Source organism: Grampus griseus (assembly GCF_964374135.1).
Source record: "Grampus griseus genome assembly, chromosome: 3".
NCBI classification, from domain to species: Eukaryota; Metazoa; Chordata; class Mammalia; order Artiodactyla; family Delphinidae; genus Grampus; species Grampus griseus.
This window is the reverse complement of record NC_139019.1, coordinates 110,462,447-110,481,093: the sequence shown is the minus strand read 5'-3', so window position 1 is coordinate 110,481,093 and position 18,647 is coordinate 110,462,447. Positions and strand designations below refer to the sequence as shown.

The 18,647-nt window shown below is 45.0% G+C and overlaps 1 protein-coding gene across 1 annotated transcript in view; it reads left to right on the top strand.

Moving 5' to 3' along the window:
• Positions 1 to 2,000: 2,000 nt before the first annotated feature.
• The window catches only part of FSTL4 (follistatin like 4), a gene marked incomplete at its 3' end in the record, with an annotated part of 428,849 nt that continues 412,202 nt past the window's right edge, over positions 2,001 to 18,647 (top strand). The window contains exon 1 of the mRNA XM_082651059.1: positions 2,001 to 2,132. Coding sequence (XP_082507185.1) covers positions 2,007 to 2,132 — 126 coding nt within the window. The 5' untranslated portion in view covers positions 2,001 to 2,006. The remainder of the gene's footprint in view (positions 2,133 to 18,647) is intronic.

The window sequence follows — 18,647 nt, the reverse complement described above, 5'->3', positions numbered from 1 at the left end:
TAAGTAGGGAAGAATTAATAAAAGTAGAGTAGGAAGCAGTGTCTTTCTAGTTCTAGCTTGAGTTACTCTTGCTGGTTTAAAAAAATTCCGAAAATCCAGCAACTGCTCTCTGCAGTCCCTGGAACATGGATGGCTCTGTGTTCAGAAGAGAATAATTTATGGGGAGTAGGGAGTTGCCCTATTTATTTTTAGAAAAACTGGTTGCAGTCAGGGAAGTCATTTTTATTCTCTTTTAGTCCCAAATGTGATTTTTCCCTCCTCATCCCTGTAAGAACACACACCCTAGCTGGAGCCCCGGACAGGGAGCGTAGCGCTGGGTGGCTGCTGGTAGTGCTGCAGCCCTCTCCCAGGTAGCTGCGGAAGCTGCAGCGTTCTGCTCCACTCTGCCTTCTTCAGAGGGAGGAGCTGGTGCTGACTGTGCTGAGACCATGACCTTCAGATTGTATTTACTGGCCACTCGGACCGTTTCCCCAGTAATTCTAGCTTTCCCTCCAGATGTCGAAGATGAACGGCCGAAGCAACAGAGGTAGGAGTAGGAGCCTGTGGACTCTTTAAAAAAAAAAAAAAAAAAGGAGATGTCGTCTCTTAAAAGATAGTCATAACTTATAACCTTGCCTTTCACAGGCCAGTGTTATATGCCTACAATGTTTAGTTTGACTTCTCTTTCCTGTGGGCATTTCTGTCTCAAGTTGGGGACATGAAGCAAATCTGGGGCAGCAGCTTTATTGGGTATGGAAGGAGCCAAAGGAAACCTGGAATGTGGCAGGAGTGTATTTGTTTGGCAGCCCTGGCATCAGCGCTAGTGATCATTTGATACCTCCCCTTGTGTACAGCAGGGATCCTTCAAAGCTGTTGGCTCTGGGGGTGAGCACGGGTGGACCCCGCAAACAGGCTGTAAGGTCTCTCAAGCAGCTAATCATCTCTGACTCGGACACCTGCTCATGACCAGTCCTAAGCCAAGTGATGGGGGTGCTGGCCTCCAAGGAGCTCTGTGTGTTTTCATCTCCCCAGCCATGAACAGGATGCAGTGTGGACCACATGCAGTTAAGCACTAAATTGTGTGGTGCTCACAGAAATTAATAACTCTTCAAGTTTCCTTGAGTAAGAGTTCTAAATACTGCATGATGAGTTCTATCTGGATATGTTTCTTAGAGATACTGAAATTAAGGTTGGAATATGTTCACAGTGGAAGCCTTAAAAAGTACAGCTAATTGGACAAATGCAACAGTCTGTGTCTTTGTCCTCTTAACACAATGCCCAGCATATGTTAGGGAGTTGAATTTTTATTATAGCTGATCCTTAGTTTTTTTTCATCCATGGGATTCTTTGATTACTTTCCATTGTCCATTTCTTAGACAATCTATCAAGTGAGTCTCAGGAAATATCTTAAATGCTACTGAAATCCTATTATCCATTGGATGCTGGGATTCTACTACAAGGACTGGTCTTGAAACAAAAATAAAAATAGTAGACCCTTTAATGCTGTTTTGAAGTTCACTCTCTTGTTAACCGAGGCATCAGCTACGAACAGGGGTGCTACAGATTTAACATGATTCCTCATCAGCATTTATTGAGCACTAGTGTGCCCAGCTGCAAATACTTTCTGAGGAAACAGAAGCGTGGACATAGGGTAACCTAACAGAGGTGCCTCAGCCTTCTCACCCTCATTTGTTCTTGCAGATGTAGTGGCAGGTGCATTTCAAGTGGGTTTCTACATACCAGTTAGCATTTCTAGAGTTCTTACTATGTGCCAGCCCTGCCTCCTTCAGTCCTCACAGCAGCGCTATTGGGTACATATTCTGACCCCATTTTAGAGGTGAATAAACTTAGGCTCCGAAGTATTATAACTTCTCCACAGGAAAACAGAACGGTTGGTGCCAGAATTTAAACTCGGATGTATCTGATTCTGGAGCACAGGTACTCACTAACTAACTATGCCTTGACATGTTTACACTTTGCAGCACTTAGTTCTGAGTGTTTGTCATTTTCTCAACAGACTCAACAAAATGAAACCAGGATGCTTTTGGCTGCATCTCACACTGCTTGGAGCCTCCCTGCCTGCTGCGCTGGGGTGGATGAACACAGGAACCAGCAGAGGATTGAACATGGGTGTGGGAGAGTCCCGGGAAGAGGTATAGTCACGTCACGGCTGACATGCCATTTAAAACTCATTGCTTTTCAATGTTAGAGTATCTAATTTCCTTTCCACCTTTAGTTTTTATCAAGTAGATTGCAGTGAAAATTAAAATCCTGCCCCCTTTTTGGTAGGGGACAGAAGGAAGCCACGTGTGTTGATAAGGACAGGAGGTTTATATCATGCTGTTAAGTAATGGTCTAAAATCTCTCCAGTGCCAAAAATGTATCCCCAGATGAAGCTATGGTTGCATGTTTTGTCTTCCACACAGACCCACCAGAGAACGGCCTTTGTGTATATTTAATAGCACTCTGAAAGTGCTGACTCATTGGTGGAGCACACCCATGTGAATTAATGAAGTCTTTTAATTAAAAAATATGTTATAAAGGAAATAGACTTCTTTTCAGCTCTGTAGATAACAAGAACCAGGCTGAGTAAGAACGGAGGGTAGAGGTCCTAAGGGAGACGGCCTTAATGAACAGATAAGAATGATTAATGGCATGTTAGGTATATATAAATGCTTCTAAAGTGCTTGAAAAACTTGTTCTCAAATACCTCCCGGGAGAGTCTTGCTATCCTGCTAATTGCTTAGTGAACTCTGCTCTGAAGTCGTGAAAAGGAGTCATAAACTGCAACCAGCCCTGCTCAGGTAGTGGGCCTCATGAATTTGGGGCTCATGAGGGATGTAGATTTTCTGCACGTGCTGAGTTTTTTGTACATGCTGAACCTTGAGCAATGACTACACCCTTTCAATAAAACCACCTAGGATTTTCTGGATGACGTGATGAATACTAATTCTTACCTGAGAGCTTTCCAGGGCATCTTAACTGCCACTGTCTTCTGTGATGCCTCCCCTTCTCCTTTTCTCTGTGCGTGCTTCCCGTCCTGTGGAATGAGGAAGAAAAATCACCCCCAAAAGTCAACGTTACCCGGAGAGTGAATAACGATCCACACTATATGGTAGGATTAATGCGTTATTTGAGCAAAAGACACGATTTCTCTTTCATTATTACTTAATTGTAACGCAATCCCAAAGCTACAGGCCTTAATCTTCAGGGAGCTGCAGAAGTAATTTAATGTGCACTCTTCCTGCTGAAGTGCGTGGCTTCCCTTTGTGGCGAGCAGATGATTAAACAGAAACACTGTCTCTCCCATCTAAATCCATGAAGGACACAACTTAATGTTCTTGTGAAAGAGTCTGAAGGCTGACTTGCTAGCGAGCCCAGCATTTCCCAATGGGAATCGTTTAATCGTTATACCCATATCCATACAGAGGGAAAATGATCATTTAAGTCCTATCAATATACTGTTGAATATTTAATAGCAAAGCAAACAGGCAAACACACAGCTACGTGTATTTCGTGTTCTTACTTTCGGGGCTCATTGGCCCACTGTTTTAAATCACTTATTTCAATTAAAAGAGTCAAGCCTATTACGGTGGGATTTAGCTGGAGGGAAATTGAAGGTAAGTTGATATCAACCTAGGGTCTCTTTATTTTAGTTGTTACCACCCTAATTCTTTGTGTACCAAAGAAAGAGTGGATGATGCTCATCCTGAAGAAGTGAGGCTGTTTTTATGTTTGGGGGTGCTGTTGTGTTCCCCCCTTCACCCCATTAGGATAGAGGCCCGGAGATGCCATTGTCTCCCAGGTTCGGGAATTTCACTGCTTCGGGAAAAGGAAGTGATGCCTCTGTGGACTCTCAAAGGCCAGAACAACCGCCCTACCCATCCAGTTCTCTTTGCCGTAGACTGAGTTTTTGTGAAGTGTTGTAACTTCTGCTCATTGAGTCTGCTTCTGTCAACTGTTAAATGAGATGATGACAATGTGAATAGGCCCAGGACATAGGGCAGCCTCTGAATGTTTAGAGAGAGTGCGTAGGACATGTAGCGTAACTGGTTAGTTTGCTGACCTTGATGACACTTGATGCACAGCCCCTCTGTGCCCTCACTCACTAGGGTCCTCCTGCCCCAGTACCGTCCCCTCTTTTTGCAAGTCTGAATCAGCCCCTCTTCCAAGGCCCAGCTCTGGTTCTTACCTTTTCTCTAGAGTCTTCTTTTTTTTTTTTTTTTTTTTTCCGTACACGGGCCTCTCACTGTCGTGGCCTCTCCCGTTGCGGAGCACAGGCTCTGGAGGCGCAGACTCAGCGGTCATGGCTCACAGACCCAGCCGCTCCGCGGCATGTGGGATTTTCCCAGACCAGGGCACGAACCCGTGTCCCCTGCATCGGCAGGCAGACTCTCAACTGCTGTGCCACCAGGGAAGCCCTAGAGTCTTCTTTGACCACTCTTGGTTACATTTGATCTCTTTCTCTGAACTCCTAGTCTTAGTCTTTCCTATCTTTTTCTTAACTCTTGTATTTGTACTTTAGCATATGGATGAAGCCATCTTCATCTTTCTCTTCCTTACAGCGTCTAATAATTTTAAGAGGAAAATAGAGGCTCATTGAGTTTTTGAGTCAATTGATATTTATTCAACATTTGGTACTAGTCATGTTGTCACCTTGGTGCTTTCAAATTTCACATTAGACTGTCATGTATTTAAATGAGTTTTTATACCTCCCTGCAGAGCAGGCTCATTTTTGGTGTGGACATGAATGGTCCCCCCAGCAAATCTGTTAGCAGTTTGTGGGCCAAGCCAAGCTTGTACCTTGTCAACATCCAAGATAGTCCTCTGTGTAACAGGTTCTAACAGGGTAGTTTCTTCTTTGAATTGTAGCTCTTTATATATCCAGAACTCACTGCCTAAACCATATTAAACTCCTCTAGCAGTTTCCTCAGACAGTCTTATTTTCTAAAAGAATCAAAACCAACAGTTTCCTGAGACTCAGTAAATAAATGAATAAAAACCTTTCCAGGAACTAAATGGTAAAATGTTTCAGTGTGTATTTTCTTCCTGATCGTAGTACTTTCCAAAACATTCATTGACTTAAGCTTTTTTTAAGTACTCGGAAAGCATTAATAAGATTTAATTTGCCTTTCAAGTTATTATACCAATTACTTGAGTGTCCTAAGGGTAAATAAGGATTAAATGACCAATGTGTGTGTACTTGCACATTTTTAAAGCAATTATAACAATTGTGAATTGTGTTAAATTATTGTTTCATGTACAAAGACTGCAGTTGAAATAGCTTCAAGGAGTTTACCATTTTACAAACGTCGATAAAAAGAAATGTAGCTGGGTGGAGTGCCTCTTTAATAAAGAGCTGAGTGGCAGGGCATGATCTAGAATCCTAATGCAATTCTGAATTCAGAGGAAACAATTCTGAGAAATACAACTTATCGAAATTCTGAAATAGAGTTATATTTTATTTTCCCCCTTTCCCCAATACTCTGGCCAAGATAGATACAGTAGTAAAATCAATATTGGTAGAATTTTATATTGGGGAGACCAAGAAAGTGAGAAGGGATGTGATAACAGTCCCTAGGGACGTCCCTCTTGAGGGGCAGACATTTGTGGGCAGGTCCCCTCCCCTTTGAGTCCTGGATACTGTGTTGCCATCACCCGCTGGGCTCTGGGATTGGATGGGGGCCGTTACACAGCCTTATGCATCCTTCTTGATCTTACTGAACTTTTCCTAAATTGCTCATACCCATGATTTCTAGTCATGCACTAAATATCTGTAAATATTAATATTGGTTCCATTTAAAATTGTTAGCTTTGTATGCCCTGGTGCTTATAGACCCGAGATATGCTTTGATGTCAGACACCATTTGTTCTCAGTGTGTGTGAAGTCTCATAGGAGTCTTGTTTTGTTTTTTTTTTCCGGTATGCGGGCCTCTCACTGTTGTGGCCTCTCCCGTTGCGGAGCACAGGCTCCGGACCAGCGGCCATGGCTCACGGGCCCAGCCGCTCCGCGGCACGTGGGATCTTCCCGAACTGGGGCATGAACCTGTGTCCCCTGCATCGGCAGGCGGACTCTCAACCACTGCGCCACCAGGGAAACCCTCATAAGAGTCTTTGAGGAAAAACAATAGGTAGTAGGAGTGGTATCAGTAGTCAGGATGCTTCCTGTCCTCCCTAAATCCAGGGGTCAGCCTAAGAGAGCAGGATCCTACCCTGGTTGACCAGCCCGTTCCCCTTCTGCAAGTGTTGGCCCCTGACGCTGACTGCACTCCTGTCCCTGTGAGGACACCTTCAAATTACAGAGAACTTAAATGCTCTGGCTTCTTTCTGCGTTGGCTGGGCATTCAGGCTGCTAAGACTGAGCATTAATTTAAAAAATATTTTTCTTCCGTAATAAGTGTCCTTGTTCTTGCACATTTGATTGCAGTTAAGACAATGTTCCCCTGCCCTTTCTAGTGTTGTTCTCCCCCCACAGCTCCCACCCCATGCCCCTGACTTCCTTTTTTTACATCTTTATTGGAGTATAATTGCTTTACAATGGTGTGTTAGTTTCTGCTTTATAACAAAGTGAATCAGTTATACATATACGTATGTTCCCATATCTCTTCCCTCTTGCATCTCCCTCCCTCCCACCCCCCCATCCCACCCCTCCAGGTGGTCACAAAGCACCGAGCTGATCTCCCTGTGCTATGCGGCTGCTTCCCACTAGCTATCTACCTTATGTTTGTTAGTGTATATATGTCCATGCCACTCTCTCACCCTCTCACAGCTCACCCTTCCCCCTCCTCATATCCTCAAGTCCATTCTCCAGTAGGTCTGTGTCTTTATTCCTGTCGTACCCCTAGGTTTTTCATGACATTTTTTTCCCTTAAATTCCATATATATGTGTTAGCATACGGTATTTGTCTTTTTCTTTCTGACTTACTTCACTCTGTATGACAGACTCTAGGTCTATCCACCTCATTACAAATAGCTCAATATCGTTTCTTTTTATGGCTGAGTAATATTCCATTGTATATATGTGCCACATCTTCTTTATCCATTCATCCGATGATGGGCACTTAGGTTGTTTCCATCTCTGGGCTATTGTAAATAGAGCTGCAATGAACATTTTGGTACATGACTCTTTTTGAATTATGGTTTTCTCAGGGTATATGCCCAGCAGTGGGATTGCTGTGTCATATGGTAGTTCTATTTGTAGTTTTTTAAGGAACCTCCATACTGTTCTCCGTAGTGTCTGTACCAATTCACATTCCATCAGCAGTGCAAGAGGGTTCCCTTTTCTCCACACCGTCTCCAGCATTTATTCTTTCTAGATTTTTTGATGATGGCCATTCAGACTGGTGTGAGAGGATATCTCATTGTAGTTTTGATTTGCATTTCTCTAATGATTAGTGATGTTGAGCATTCTTTCATGTGTTTGTTGGCAGTCTGTATATCTTCTTTGGAGAAATGTCTATTTAGGTCTTCTGCCCATTTTTGGATTGGGTTGTTTGTATTTTTGTTACTGAGCTGCATGAGCTTCTAGTAAATTGTGGAGATTAATCCTTTGTCAGTTGCTTCATTTGCAAATATTTTCTCCCATTCTGAGGGTTGTCTTTTGGTCTTGTTTATGGTTTCCTTTGCTGTGCAAAAGCTTTGAAGTTTCATTAGGTCCCATTTGTTTATTTTTGTTTTTATTTCCATTTCTCTAGGAGGTGGGTCAAAAAGGACCCTGCTGTGATTTATGTCATAGAGTCTTCTGTCTATGTTTTCCTCTAAGAGTTTGATAGTTTCTGGCCTTACATTTAGGTCTTTAATCCATTTTGAGCTTATTTTTGTGTATGGTGTTAGGGAGTGATCTAATCTCATACTTTTATATGTACCTGTCCAGTTTTCCCAGCACCACTTATTGAAGAGGCTGTCCTTTCTCCACTGTACATTCCTGCTTCCTTTATCAAAGATAAGGTGACCATATGTGCGTGGGTTTATATCTGGGCTTTCTATCCTGTTCCATTGATCTATCTTTCTGTTTTTGTGCCAGTACCATACTGTCTTGATTACTGTAGCTTAGTAGTATAGTCTGAAGTCAGGGAGCCTGATTTCTCCAGCTCCATTTTTCGTTCTCAAGATTGCTTTAGTTATTCGGGGTCTTTTGTGTTTCCATACAAATTGTGAAATTTTTTGTTCTAGTTCTGTGAAAAATGCCAGTGGTAGTTTGATAGGGATTGCCTTGAATCTGTAGATTGCTTTGGGTAGTAGAGTCATTTTCACAATGTTGATCCTTCCAACCCAAGAACATGGTATATCTCTCCATCTATTTGTATCATCTTTAATTTCTTTCATCAGTGTCTTACAATTTTCTGCATACAGGTCTTTTGTCTCCTTAGGTAGGTTTATTCCTAGATATTTTATTCTTTTTGTTGCAGTGGTAAATGGGAGTGTTTTCTTGATTTCTCTTTCAGATTTTTCATCATTAGTGTATAGGAATGCCAGAGATTTCTGTGCATTAATTTTGTATCCTGCTACTTTACCAAATTCATTGATTAGGTCTAGTAGTTTTCTGGTAGCATCTTTAGGATTCTCTGTGTATAGTATCATGTCATCTGCAAACAGTGACAGCATTATTTCTTCTTTTCCAATTTAGATTCCCTTTATTTCCTTTTCTTCTCTGAGTGCTGTGGCTAAAACTTCCAAAACTATGTTGAATAAGAGTGGTGAGAGTCGGCAACCTTGTCTTGTTCCTCATCTTAGTGGAAATACTTTCAGTTTTTCACCATTGAGAACGATGTTGGCTGTGGGTTTGTCATATATGGCCTTTATTATGTTGAGGAGAGTTCCCTCTATGCCTACTTTCTGCAGGGTTTTTATCATAAATGGGTGTTGAATTTGGTCGAAAGCTTTCTCTGCATCTATTGAGATGATCATATGGTTTTTCTCCTTCAATTTGTTAATATGGTGTATCATGTTGATTGATTTGCATATACTGAAGAATCCTTGCATTCCTGGAATTAACCCCACTTGATCATGGTGTATGATCCTTTTAACATGCTGTTGGATTCTGTTTGCTAGTATTTTGTTGAGGATTTTTGCATCTATGTTCATCAGTGATATTGGCCTGTAGTTTTCTTTCTTTGTGACATCTTTGTCTGGTTTTGGTATCAGGGTGATGGTGGCCTCGTAGAATGAGTTTGGGAGTGTTCCTCCCTCTGCTATATTTTGGAAGAGTTTGAGAAGGATAGGTGTTAGCTCTTCTCTAAATGTCTGATAGAATTCGCCTGTGAAGCCATCTGGTCCTGGGCTTTTGTTTGTTGGAAGATTTTTAATCACAGTTTCAACTTCAGTGCTTGTGATTGGTCTGTTCATATTTTCTATTTCTTCCTGATTCAGTCTTGGCAGGTTGTGCATTTCTAATAATTTGTCCATTTCTTCCAGGTTGTCCATTTTTTTGGCATAGAGTTGCTTGTAGTAATCTCTCATGATCTTTTGTATTTCTGCAGTGTTAGTTGTTACTTCTCCTTTTTCATTTCTATTTCTATTGATTTGAGTATTCTCCCTTTTTTTCTTGATGAGTCTGGCTAATGGTTTATCAATGTTGTTTTATCTTCTCAAAGAACCAGCTTTTAGTTTTATTGATCTTTGCTATCGTTCCCTTCATTTCTTTTTCATTTATTTCTGATCTGATTTTTATGAGTTCTTTCCTTCTGCTAACTTTGGGCTTTTTTGTTCTTCTTTCTCTAATTGCTTGAGGTGCAACGTTAGGTTGTTTATTCGAGATGTTCCCTGTTTCTTAAGGTAGGATTGTATTGCTATAAACTTCCCTCTTAGAACTGCTTTTGCTGTATCCCATAGGTTTTGGGTCATCGTGTCTCCATTGTCATTTGTTTCTAGGTATTTTTTGATTTCCTCTTTGATTTCTTCAGTGATCACTTCATTATTAAATAGTGTATTGTTTAGCCTCCATGTGTTTGTATTTTTTACAGATCTTTTCCTGTAATTGATATCTAGTCTCATGGCATTGTGGTTGGAAAAGATACTTGATACAATTTCAATTTTCTTAAATTTACCAAGGCTTGATTTGTGACCCAAGATATGATCTATCCTGGAGAATGTTCCATGAGCACTTGAGAAAAATGTGTATTCTGTTGTTTTTGGATGGAATGTCCTATAACTATCAATTAAGTCCATCTTGTTTAATGTATCATTTAAAGCTTGTGTTTCCTTATTTATTTTCATTTTGGATGATCTCTCCATGGGTGAAAGTGGGGTGTTAAAGTCCCCTACTATGATTGTGTTACTGTCGATTTCCGCTCTTATGGCTGTTAGTATTTGCCTTATGTATTGAGGTGCTCCTATGTTGGGTGCATAAATACTTACAATTGTTATATCATTTTCTTGGATAAATCCCTTGATCATTATGTAGTGTCCTTCTTTGTCTCTTCTAATAGTCTTTATTTTAAAGTCTATTTTGTATGATATGAGAATTGCTACTCCAGCTTTCTTTTGGTTTCCATTTGCATGGAGTATTTTTTTCCATCCCCTTACTTTCAGTCTGTATGTGTCTCTAGGTCTGAAGTGGGTCTCTTGTAGACAGCATATATATGGGTCTTGTTTTTGTATCCATTCAGCCAGTCTGTGTCTTTTAGTGGGAGCATTTAATCCATTTACATTTAAGGTAATTATCGATATGTATGTTCCTATTCCCATTTTCTTAATTGTTTTGGGTTTGTTATTGTAGGTCTTTTCCTTCTGTTGTGTTTCCTGCCTAGAGAAGTTCCTTTAGCATTTGTTGTAAAGCTGGTTTGGTGGTTCTGAACTCTCTCAGCTTTTGCTTGTCTGTAAAGATTTTCATTTCTCCATCAAATCTGAATGAGATCCTTGCTGGGTAGAGTAATCTTGGTTGTAGGTTTTTCTCCTGCATCACTTTAAATATGTCCTGCCAGTCCCTTCTGGCTTGCAGAGTTTCTGCTGAAAGATCAGCTGTTAACCTTATGGGGATTCCCTTGTGTGTTATTTGTTGTTTTTCCCTTGCTGCTTTTAATATGTTTTCATTGTATTTAATTTTTGACAGTTTGATTAATATGTTCCTTTGCGTGTTTATCCTTGGATTTATCCTGTATGGGACTCTCTTGCTCCCTGCACTTGATTAACTGTTTCCCTTCCCATCTTAGGGAAGTTTTCAAGTATAATCTCTTCAAATATCTTCTCAGTCCCTTTCTTTTTCTCTTCTTCTTCTGGAACCCCTATGATTCGAATGTTGTTGGGTTTAATGTTGTCCCAGAGGTCTCTGCGACTGTCGTCAGTTCTTTTCATTCTTTTTTCTTTATTCTGCTCTGCAGTAGTTATTTCCATTATTTTATCTTCCAGGTCACTTATCCGTTCTTCTGCCTCAGTTATTCTGCTATAGATCTCATCTAGAGTATTTTTAATTTCATTTATTGTGTTGTTCATCATTGCTTATTTCATCTTTAGTTCTTCTAGGTCCTTGTTAAATGTTTCTTGCATTTTCTCTTTTCTAGTTCCAAGATTTTGGATCATCTTTACTATCATTATTCTGAATTCTTTTTCAGGTACACTGCCTATTTCCTCTTCATTTGTTAGGTCTGGTGGGTTTTTATCTTGCTCCTTCATGTGCTGTGTGTTTTTCTGTCTTCTCATTTTGCTTATCTTACTGTGTTTGGGGTCTCCTTTTTGCAGGCTGCAGGTTTGTAGTTCCTGCTGTTTTTGATGTCTGTCCCCAGTGGCTAAGGTTGGTTCAGTGGGTTGTGTAGGCTTCCTGGTGGAGGGGACTAGTGCCTGTGTTCTGGTGGATGAGGCTGGGTCTTGTCTCTCTAGTGGGCAGGTCCACGTCTGGTGGTGTGTTTTGGGGTGTCTGTGGCCTTATTATGATTTTTGGCAGCCTCTCTTCTAATGGGTGGGGTTGTGTTCCTGTCTTGCTAGTTGTTTCCATAGGGTGTCCAGCACTGTAGCTTGCTGGCCGTTGAGTGAAGCTGGGTGCTGGTGTTGAGATGGAGATCTCTGGGAGATTTTCGCCATTTGATATTATGTGGAGCTGGGAGGTCTCTTGTGGTCCAGTGTCCTGAAGTTGGCTTTCCCACCTCAGAGGCACAGCACTGACTCCTGGCTGGGGCACCAAGAGCCTTTCATCCACATGGCTCAGAATAAAAGGGAGAAAAAGTAGAAAGAAAGAAAGAAAGAAAGAAAGAAAGAAAGGAAGGAAGGAAGGAATGAACGAAGAAAGAAAGAAAAGAAAGAAAGGAGGGAGGGAGGGGGGAAGGAAGGAAGGAAAGAAAGAAAGAAAAGAAAAAGTAAGATAAAATAAACTAAAGTTATTAAAATAAAAAATAATTATTAAGAAAAAAATTTAAAAACAAAAAATCAGATGGATAGAACCCTAGGACAAATGGTGAAAGGAAAGCTATACAGACAAAATGTCACACAGAAGCATACACATACACACTCACAAAAAGAGGAAAAGGGAAAAAAATAATAAATCTTGCTCTCAAGTCCACCTCCTCAATTTGGGATGATTCGTTGTCTATTCATGTATTCCACAGATGCAGGGTACATCAAGTTGATTGTGGAGCTTTAATCCGCTGCTTCTGTGGCTGCTGGGAGAGATTTCCCTTTCTCTTCTTTGTTCTCACAGCTCCCGGGGGCTCAGTTTTGGATTTGGCCGCGCCTCTGCGTGTAGGTCGCCGAAGGGCGTCTGTTCTTCGCTCAGACGGGGCGGGGTTAAAGGAGCCACTGATTAGGGGGCTCTGGCTCACTCAGGCTGGGGGGAGGGAGGGGTGCGGATGCGGGGCGAGCCTGCGGCGGCAGAGGCCAGCGTGACGTTGCACCAGCCTGAGGCGCGCCTTGCGTTCTCCCGGGGAAGTTGTTCCTGGATCCCGCGACCATGGCATTGGCGGGCTGCACAGGCTCCCCGGAAGGGGGTTGTGAATAGTGACCTGTGGTCGCACACAGGCTTCTTGGTGGCGGCAGCAGCAGCCTTAGCGTCTCATGCCCGTCTCTGGGGTCCGCGCTATTAGCCGCGGCTCGCGCCCGTCTCTGGAGCTCCTTTAAGCAGTGCTCTTAATCCCCTCCTCGTGCACCAGGAAACAGAGGGAAGAAAAACTCTCTTGCCTCTTCGGCAGGTCCAGACTTTTCCCCGGGCTCACTCCCGGCTAGCCGTGGTGCACTAACCCCTTCAGGCTGTGTTCACGCCACCAACCCCCGTCCTCTCCCTGCGCTCCAACCGAAGCCCGAGCCTCAGCTCACAGCCCCGCCCGCCCTTGCGGGTGAGCAGACAAGCCTCTTCGGCTGGTGAGTGCCGGTCGGCCCTGATTCTCTGTGCGGGAATCTCCCCGCTTTACCCTCCGTACCCCTGTTGCTGTGCTCTCCTCCGAGGCTCCGAAGCTTCCCCCCTCCGCCACTGGCAGTCTCCGCCCGCGAAGGGGCTTCCTAGTGTGTGGAAACCTTTCCTCCTTCACAGCTCCCTCCCACTGGTGCAGGTCCCGTCACTATCCTTTTGTCTCTGTTTAGTCTTTTTTCTTTTGCCCTACCCAGGTACGTGGGGACTTTCTTGCCTTTTGGGAGGTCTGAGGTCTTCTGACAGCATTCAGTAGGTGTTCTGTAGGAGTTGTTCCACGTGTAGATGTATTTCTGGTGTATCTGTGGGGAGGAAGGTGAATTCCGCGTCTTACTCTTCCGCCATCTTCCCGATCCCTGACTTCCTTTTGATTGATTGCCGGGGAAGAAGAGTTGATCACTCCGGCCCCTCCCTCTGTGGGAGTGGAGAAAACCAACTGCCTTCTCCCTGTGGACAGACAGGGTGCAGGCTGGATGCTCAGTGTTTTCCAAGCCTCATCTGCAGTACAGGCCTGCCTGCAGCCTTTATGTCTGTATTCTGCAGAATCACCCTTCCTAAACACTCCCTGGTACCAACTGCAGCTTTTAAAGCAGATGAGACTCTGGGTGTGGTGTCACAGCAGGAGGCGTGAGCGGGGCCTTTCACTGGGAGTGGCGCACTGGGATGCAGGTGGCACCCCTTATATGAATCCGGGGCTTCTGCTGCGGGGCTGCTTCTGGGAGGGCGAGGCCTCTTCTCTGCTCCTCCAGCTCTCGGCCATGGCTGTCCATTACTGTGTGTCAGAGGGTATGGATGTTAGTTTCTTAGGTAAAATTGGGAGAGCACAGTCTCCCACCTGCAGATGTGAGTAAATCCAATTTCCAAGGTGAAGGGTGGTGGCAGATACTCCAAGCCCCAGGGGACGATGAGCTGATTTCCACCTTCAGAGTTAGTGTGGACTATACCTACTCCTATCCAGTGTCTTGAGCTTCAATGTGCTTGTGAACAGGCCCTGCAGTCTTGGAGGACGGTGGGCAGAAAAGCCCTAGAGGTATCCTCTGCCACCACCCCCTATGCACACATCCAAGAAGGAGAATCCAGTTGGTGATGAACCCTGGCCTTTTTTAGCTTCTTGCTAACGTGATGACGCAGACTGCAGTCAGAAAAAGGAGAGAAACACAAAGGCTGCAGTCATACCGAGAAAGAGCTTGCCATGAAATTGGCTTTGAGTGAGGGGAGGCAGGGGCAGGTAGGTGAGGGGAGAGGTGAATTGAAACAGCCTGGGTTTGAGAGTCATTTTCACCTATTTTCAAGCAAGCAGGCAGATAAGAAAACTTAGATCTCTGAACCCAGAGTTCCGCTTACGTACAGGTGATTTAAATCCAGAGGGTCGGCCCACACTCCCATGCTCTCACCATCACTGCCTCTGTGCCAGACATCCTGGTGTCCTGCCCAGTTTCTGTCCCCAGCACCCAGCCAGGCTGCCTTGGGGACCACAACTGCCGGCTCGGTGCTGTGTTCGGGGGTCTTGTTTTCATTTTTATCCTTGGACAGGGGAAGCCGCTGTCTTTGTTCTTTGTGTTGGATATTTCTCCTCTCTCGCCGCTCCCAGCAAGCCTTCTACTCTGTACCAGTTACTGCACTGTATTCCCCTTTAGTATTTTGAGATCATAGTTGACAGAGTTTTAATTGGCTCTGAAAAGTTCTGTGACCCAGGAAAATAAATATTTATGAGTTCACAGAAAGCCATTATTCTTCCTTTTAATTGAGCCTTTACTCATCTAACTATTTTCTGAGTGTCTCTGCTGCTAATAAGCCCTGCCTCTCTAGGAAACTTCCCGCGATTGTAAGCAGGACGTCAGGCCATGTGCTGTCAGTGGGGCTCTGATTTCCGTTGTCCGGGCACTTAGCAGCATCAGCTCTGTTAGGCCCCAGTCATCTGCTTGATTTGTTCTCTGTGACTTGTCTCCTGTGGGTTGTCTCTCTTGTTTCCCATTCGGAGAGAAGTGAATGTTGTGTTGGTGTCAGACTCTAGCAGGCCCCCTGTGCGTGGCCTCCACTTCCCCGTCCTGCAATCCAGGGCCATTGTCCTTCTGTCTCCACTGCTGTGGCTTCTGCTCTGAGCCCCCTGGGAAGGGGAGGGTACTGGCTCCGGAGATGGAGGGCATAGGATGAGAGGGGGCGTCCCATACCTGAGAAAACCACAGCAGGGCCAGGTGCATGCTGTTGGGTGGAGGAAGCAGCCGAGCTGAGCCCCTCAGGGCTTAGAGAAGCCCTCCGTCCATTGGGCCTCCCTTGTTGTGGCCACACACTTGCATCTTGGCCTTAGGCATTTCCTGAGGCAGGAGGGCATGGATGCAGAGAAACCCAATCTCTTTCCTCATGTGGGAAAGAAACCTTGGAGTTTCTTTCTTTCAAAAAGTAAAACCTGGGTATCCTCACTTACTCCTTCGTGTGAGTGGGGCCTCCAGCTTACCCTGGGGACCTAGCCTCATGCTTCGCTCGGGTATTTCAGGGACTATAGTGAAATTCAGAAAATAAAATTAATTTTGCTTCAGCTTAATTTTAAAACATCTCCCTGACAGCCCTTCTGGGCTTGGTAGAGAGTGGTGACACAGAACCCAGCCCTGAATGGACCCCTGCAGAGTGGAGAGGAATGGGACTCTGTAGAGAAGGGGGTGGGGAGGGGCTGGGCAGCTAGCGGTTTGCCTGGTACTGCTGCTTCTTCTCCAAGGGATGGTGGCATACAATTAGGTTTTGGAGAAAATAGCCCCCAGGGGAAGAGTCTGAGTGTAGTGAGGTTGGATGGAAGTGGGCGGAGGAGTGGGAGGGTGGAGGAAGAGGGCTGTGAAGTGTGATCGTTGGGTCAGTGAGTAGAAGTGGCTGTCTCTGGCTGTTGAGCTGGGGATGACACAGGGTATGTGCCAGAGGCTGGCGGTCCACCTGTGTCTCGTGGCTTGGCCTCTCTGCGGGCCATGGTAAAGCCCGTCAGCCCTTTTACCCGCTCCCAAGATTTGAGAACTGTCCCACTGGGGCAGAACCAAGCAGAGCCCCTTACGCACCGTAGCAGCCTTCTGGCTCAGAAGCACAGTCTGCCACGAGGCTGCATGTCTCAGGGTGAGAACACAGGACTCCCACTGGGCATTGCGTTCCAGGTGTAGCCTGGCACAGCTAGTTCCGTGGACTTGAGCTGCTCCCTTCTCTTCTCTGGGCTTCAGTTTCCTCATGTGTAGAGTGAGGGGGTGGTCAGGATGCCGACTGAGGTCTCTTCTGTGTTGTTTTTACATCTAAATTCTATCGCTGCAGACTGGGCCCCTTTAAAACGTGAGCAGAAGACTCAGTGTCCTTTCAGTTGCAACCCTACCTCTCTTTCTTAATCCCGTGTGGCCAAGCAACAGGTGTGAGGTCTGAAGGTGTGGCCCACCTTGCACCAAGTCTCCTTGGGTGCACTCCTCTGGGAAGGGATAGCGGGTGAGGAGTTCATGGAGACCATGTGGGGTGGAACCATATGGGCTCTGTTTGACCGGAAACACTCCCCCGACCTTCATACAGACCCGGGTTCAAAGAAGGCCCCCTGGGTTAAGTGCTGATGCCACAACCACCAGCGACCTGCTGGTGTCAGGGAGAGAAGTCCTTAGCGTACTGAGCCGGAAAGGAACGGGAATTGATTGTCTTATTCAGTGTCTAACAACGGCTAAATATCTGCTGTGTGCTGGAACTGTGCTCAGAGAAGGGGTTCCTAGACCGTTTGACTTCAAGAGGAGAAAAATGGAAACTTTTTAAAGAATAAACTCAGCTACCTCCTGGAATCCCTATCACCTCTTTATTTATTTCATTATTTATACTTTCTTATTTATAAAAAAGAATAAAGGCCAGACTTGCAGAACAACGTGCAGTCCATCCCACAGACACCTTCCACAGGCACGTTCTGTATTGCCTGTGCAGGTGTGTTGTGTCTGAGTCACAACAATTACATTCACAATGTAATCGTGAATCACAGGAACCTTGACCTAGATCATAGGGAACTGAGACACACTGAAGCGTTTGGTGGCCTGGCCTTGAATTTCCTGGCGAGCTGGAGTGTAAGCCCTGTTGAGACACCACGTCCCAGACCTAGGTCCAGTGTTGTTCTCTTCAGTGCCTGTCCTAATTTCATGGCTGGAAAGACCTAGCTCCAAGATAGGTAGGATGGATGCTCATCCCAGAAAGAGGCCCCTGGGCCCTCTGCGTAGGTGGCAGGGGTGTCCCTCTGCAGATAGGTTTCCATTGTCCATCCCGCACAAGTCTATGTGGAGGTTACAGGTGTGGCTGGGTTTAAAGGGAGACCGGGGTGCAGGATTTCTTGTTCGTGGTTTTGAAAATTTCTTGCTAGCTCTTTAATCTGCTCATGAAAACTGACACACCACTGCTATTTGGCGGACAACGTCTTCCTCCTCATAAAAGGCATTCTCGTTTTACTCCTAGTCAGGAATAAGAAAACTCAGCGCTTGCTCTTGGCTGGAGTGAAGAATGGAGGGTGAGTGACCTGTGGGACCTGGGTGTTCCCTTGGCCAAAGGGTGCATTTCAGCCTGACTCTGTGCAGGGTAGCAGTGGAGAAGCTGGTGCTGATGAGAGGCTGGGGTTGGCCTGTAGGGAACCCCCATTGGCTTCCTTCCAGTTGCAGGAGCTTCTAGAAAGGCACCTGAGTGATTGCTTGATGCTTCTTCGCCTGGAGGCTGAGCCCTGCTTTTCCCCCCTCCCCAGTGTTCCAAGAAGGTCTTGAGTTCAAACTGAAACCCTTCTGAGGGCTTAGTTGGAAAGGAGAGCTGCCACGGTTACTTTGGTTAAAATACTTTAATCATTGAGGGTTTGTATTGTGGTAGAAAGTGTATGTGTGTATTTTTTGAAGAGTTGACAAGTCGTCCCTGTATTTCTCAGAAAAGTCCTCCAGTGAGCCCTTAACATAGTAGGAAGTAGATTAAAGAACCACGTTTGCTGACCACCTAACCAGCTATGAGGGAGGTGGCAGGTGCCAGCGTCACCACCCAGGTTTCGGCCCCAGCCTCTGGAGCATAGCCTGCTTTTCTGACCACACATCTCTCCCTGCTCAGGCTGAGAGTTCTCTGTGCTCTGGCTTGTCGGCTGGTGGTGGGCAAGCTCCTGGCACAGACAGCTTGATGCAGACAGCTGTCCCTGCCATGTCCTAACTGAACCCTGTGCATTCTACATTTCCTCTTTCTCTTCCACAATGTTTGTTGTTGCTTTAAAACCCCATAGCTGCTTTTTCCAGCTGGGGCCAAATCACTCACTTGCTGCTCTGCCTGTCTGCACTGCTTCCTAAGGGACCTCCAGTCCTGCCTTTGACTCAGGGGCCCCTCA